The 4,822-nt window shown below is 45.5% G+C and overlaps 1 protein-coding gene across 1 annotated transcript in view; it reads right to left on the bottom strand.

The window, feature by feature from the left end:
• LOC109291069 (vasoactive intestinal polypeptide receptor 1-like) overlaps nt 1-4,822 on the bottom strand; it is a 40,525-nt gene that overhangs the window by 33,539 nt on the left and 2,164 nt on the right. The window contains exons 3-5 of the mRNA XM_019507929.1: nt 4,153-4,260; nt 2,942-3,051; nt 1,475-1,572 (exon numbers count right to left, since the gene is read on the bottom strand). Coding sequence (XP_019363474.1) covers nt 1,475-1,572; nt 2,942-3,051; nt 4,153-4,260 — 316 coding nt within the window. The remainder of the gene's footprint in view (nt 1-1,474; nt 1,573-2,941; nt 3,052-4,152; nt 4,261-4,822) is intronic.

The raw sequence follows: 4,822 nt of genomic DNA, 5'->3' as shown, positions 1-4,822 counted from the left end.
TCTATGACTTTTTCCTCCCTCAGTCCTTGTGTATTGCTCCCATGATCTTTAGTGGCAGTTACAGGCTTCTCTGAGGAGAGTCAATCGATTTGAATGACTGGAGGTTGAAGCCTTCAAGGGTACCATGCTGTATGAAATGGTGAGGTCCTAGGGGTGGCCATGACACCCCCTGGTGGCTTCGAGACTGTGCCTCACTCTGCCCCTAGGGCGCCCTGTCTCGCTTGCCACACCTTGATGGTATTTATAATACATAGGAAGGGTGCCCACAGGCCTTAGTCATGCTTAGCCTCTGTAGTTGGCTGTGCCCAACAGGGCATCCAAAACCTTAAGGGCTAATTGCATGGCTTGAAATCCTCCCCTTTACCATGCCCTATGCCTCGTGGGTTTTACAGGTATGTTGCCCCTCTGTTGTGGCTTTGGCCTCCTTGGTCTCTGCCCCTTTAGTCTATCTAGGCCTTCTAACCTAGGCTCATTGAATTGGACCTGGCTTTGAGGCATTAGCTTCATTTGTCCATTCCAGTCACTGGCACCCTGGCTCCTGTATGCCAGGCCCCTAGCTTCTCTGTGGCTACACCCTCTTGGTTGCTTGGCCCCTGGGCCCTGGGTGCTTGAACCTGCCCCCGACAGGGCTCAAGGCAGTTGAGTGCCCCCTGGGCACTAAAGAGGCCTCCACCTCCCCTTACAGTCCCATCCCAGTCCACCTGCAGAAACAGTAATGTAACATAAGGCTCTGGGCTATAACAAACAAAACAATAAGAGCAGCCCTTGGCCCCTTTAAAAGGGCCAACCTCCTTTCATTCTTGGGCCTGCATACATCCCAGCCTGGTTTCCTGTGAGCTCCTGGGGCCTAAGTCTCCCTGTAAGCAGCAAAGCAGTGTGACTAGTGCCCTTGGGATCTTCTCCTGGGCAGGAGCTCCTAACCTGGTAGCTAGCAGGGCTACCTCAAGCCCCGGGTTTATATGCAATCAGGGTCCTGTCTACATCTGGTCAGGTGACTACCTGAGCTGGTGGCTAATTCCTTTATTATCCCTGTTGGCTCGGTAACTAGCAGCTGCTGCCCCCTGCCTCCCTTGCAAAGCTCCCTGGCAGGGCTGCTTCTCCTCTTAAAGTAACAGAGAGCCCTGAAATGTTCTCTGCTACAGCTGATAGAGAACACCATAGTCAAATAGGGGGGGAAATAGTTACCCTATATTAACTGAAAGGTGATTTTATTGCATTGACATAACCTGTAGCATTAAAAAAAATACATCAAAGCAGGAAAAAAGATAAAAACCTGAGTCAGGTCTTGTGTATTAGAGTCAGCAGGAAAATGTCACAGCACAAGGGGGGGAGAATCGACTATCATGGGTGGAAATATAGCATCCACGACAGGTGTCTTAACATGATTATAAAACTTGCTTTTGGTTAGCAAAGGATGAAAGGGGTAGAATGAGGCTGATTTATCTCAAAACACCTTGAAAGACTGACGGGTTACCTGAAGGCAGCAAAGACCAGGAGAGCTGTGATGAGAGAAGTCAGCGAGGTCGCATAGCCGGCAGTATAGACGTGCCAAACTGCAGAATAATATGATTTCTGTGAGAAGAGAACATAGACAGGTATAGATGGAAATGCAGCATTCAGCCCCATTTCACTGAGGCAGGATTTTCCTTGGAAAAAATGTACAAGCAATAAAATATTTTCTTTCAACTTTGACAATGAAGATCACCCAAGCCACCTCAGCTGTTAGATAATATACTTCATTTTATCTCCTCAAAATGCCTTCCTGCAAATGGGGTACTAGACTTTGGGTTTAGCTCAGGAGATGTAGGTTCAAGACCTGGTTGTACCAGTCACCTACTGGGTTATCTCAGGGAACTCACTTTGCTTCTCTGAGATTCAATTTCTAACCTGTAGAAGGCTGATATTTAGGCCCGAGTGAAAAATACTCTCTCCCAAATGGTTTTCCAAAGAAAATTGGGTTTTCAACTAATCATTTTTTTTTTTATGCAAAGTGTCTGCTTTCCTTGGAAAATTTGGAGCTTCTGTCAAGAAACCCAAACCAAACTGAACCAAACCAAACCAAAGCAAAAACACTTTTTGGGGTAGAGGAGGATGACACCTTCCTATTTTTCAAACTGTTTTAATAGTGATCCTTACCTGTGTTTATGAAGTGTTGTGGATGTGTGTGGATGCTCTATACAGACCCAATGTATGCTTGATGAAGATGCCAAACAACTGCCTGTGAACCATGAATCATGTGCTATAAGAGCTTAGTACTGTGATTGATATTTTAATCTCAGTTTCTCTTTGAAAATATAAAACCTGTGCTGCAAGTTTTTACAATAACAAAACACAGATGAATTGCACATGGGCTCTATATGAAACAGGACATTTTGTGGGTATTTGGATGAAGGTGCTTAGTTATAGCTTTTCCCTAATCTGTATAATAAGGGCCATGTCCTCCAAGGGGAAGAATTCTTCCAAATTCTGCTAAAGCTGATGGGAGCTATGGTCATAAAACATGTCACAGATCTTCAGCACCTTACAATAAGGCCCAGATCTTTTAGGCAAAGTGCAAAGACTTCAAACAGAAGAGACTCAAAGCACTTCCCACCCCCAAAAAGACCTATAGGTCAGTACGTACAGATCCTCTGAGACCCACAAGTATTGATTCAGACCCAGGCAGGACAGAGAACTGAACCCACATCTCTGACTCCTTGGAAGCATTGTAACCACTTAGCTGTTGGATAAAATAGCGGGGCAACACTGTCAACTGCTACTCCCATGTTTCATGAAAAGTCATGAAATCAAAGTCGATTTCCAAGAGGACTGAGCTCATCAGGTGACGCGGAAGGATGAATACGTAGTTTGCAGGGTCTTGGCAGGGTGCAGATTTGAGATGCTCATGACTCAAACACCTCTGGGAGTGCCTAGAAGCAGACAGTTAGGTGCCAGTACTGACCTGATCTTCAGGCGCTTTACTAGCACCTTCATCAAATCCACAAGCGACAGAGTACGGTGGAAATGGTTCTGACCAATAGGCTTCTTGCGTACAATTTCTCTGCAGGAAACCTGCAACAGTAAAACATACCAGGGAATGATGCATTTCCTTTAATACTGAGAAGAAACCAGTTGTTCCCATTGCCAAATTTTGAGACTGATTTTATGTCCTCACTTAGATGTTTATGTTGATTTTTCACACTTACCATATCAGAGTGAATGATATGGATGTTATGCAACCCCCTCAATTCGGTCTTTATAGTTCAAATTAAATTGAAACAAAATGTATTCAAATCCAGATTTAATCCTGAATGTTACAGCATATCTATGTTGTGAAATGCTTTTACCTTCTGTTTCTCAAACTGGAGTAGGTGTACCCCCGGGGATAGGTAGGACTTTTCCCAGGGGTATGCACCTGAATTGTAATAATGGCAACAGAGTTTCTTATGTCACTAACAGATGTTCATTTAAAGGTGCCATGGGATCTGATCCCTAATCCCAACAATCACATGCATGGCAGAATGTGTGATTTTGGGATCTGCAATTTTGGGATCAGGGATCAGCTCCAAATCATACCCCAGTTGCCATGATCCCAGGCTCCCCCTGCACTAGCAAGCTGAAAGCCAGGTGCCCAATAATCAGCTCACTGTCATCTGGATCTGAAACCATAGTGGGACTTGAACCGGCCACAGTGGGCTCCTAACCATTCACACATTCAGTTTACATGTTTTTTTGTGTAATATTTCTGTGGCTGGTTTCCCATTTTGTGACACCATTTATTTCCTGAACATGTGGCCAGGTGACTATTTAAGGCATGATGAAAGTACTAATAGTGCCTTAAGTGTTTTGTCTGCCAGAGACCTTATTGGTCAATGCACAGTTATTACTGGCATTCCCATGTGTCAACACTGAACATGCAGAAACACATCCAGTGTAGGGGGTACAAGCAGCAATATTTTGCAGGTCAAGGAGTGCATGGCCAACAACATTTGAAAACTAGCACTTCAGAGAAAATCTCCAAAGTGTGCCCGGTGGTCATCTATACCATGAGAGAGTATGCCCTGTTCTAACACCCTGATGCATGAAGTATAATAACCTTTGGTATCATAGATATTATAATCTGGCTTTAAAATAGGAAGGAATATGAAGAATAAGGGGGAAAACAATTCTTACCATGTATATTGGTGATTTCTTCAAAAAAACCTGGGCAGGCCACTTTCACCACCTCCCCAAAAGTAGCTTTGGGCCAGCAACTTAAACCGTCCCAGTCTCCTGGACATCCTGCCAAGACACCACATCCATAGTCAAAAGGCACGTGCAGGATGTTTTGTACCCAAAAGCTTGCGAAGATGAATTTCTCCAAGTATTTTAGTTGGTCTGACAAAAAATATCAGATTTATTCAAAGAACCTTGTCTGCCCATGCAGGATGTGGCATTTCACAATGCTCTGACCTGGTTTCCAAGAAGCCTTTCCATGTCTTTCTCATGAGCTCTGCAATTCTGTCTTAGCCTAGATTCTCAGTGGTATGGTCTCCTGCTATCTCCATCGCAGCTGTGCAAAGGCAAGGTGCTTTCCTGCTTTACTGCCATGTGCACAGTCTTATATATATTCTAGTGAAATTCCCATCAAGAATAATGAGGGGGAGAGGGGGCGGGGACGGAGCACCACCACCACCTCCCCAGAATGGGCAGGGGGGAAGCTTGCTGTCACCCACCACCCCATGCTGCCGCCGCTCTGCATCCAGCCCCGTGCCACTCCCACCCTCCGCTGCCCTGCATCTGGCTCCACACTACCCCCCACCACTTCACATCTGGCCTCGTACCACCCACCCCCCCCCCCCCC

Source organism: Gavialis gangeticus, unplaced genomic scaffold, assembly GCF_001723915.1.
Source record: "Gavialis gangeticus isolate Ggan-Ray unplaced genomic scaffold, GavGan_comp1, whole genome shotgun sequence".
NCBI lineage: Eukaryota > Metazoa > Chordata > Crocodylia > Gavialidae > Gavialis > Gavialis gangeticus.
This window is presented reverse-complemented; position numbering and strand designations above follow the sequence as displayed.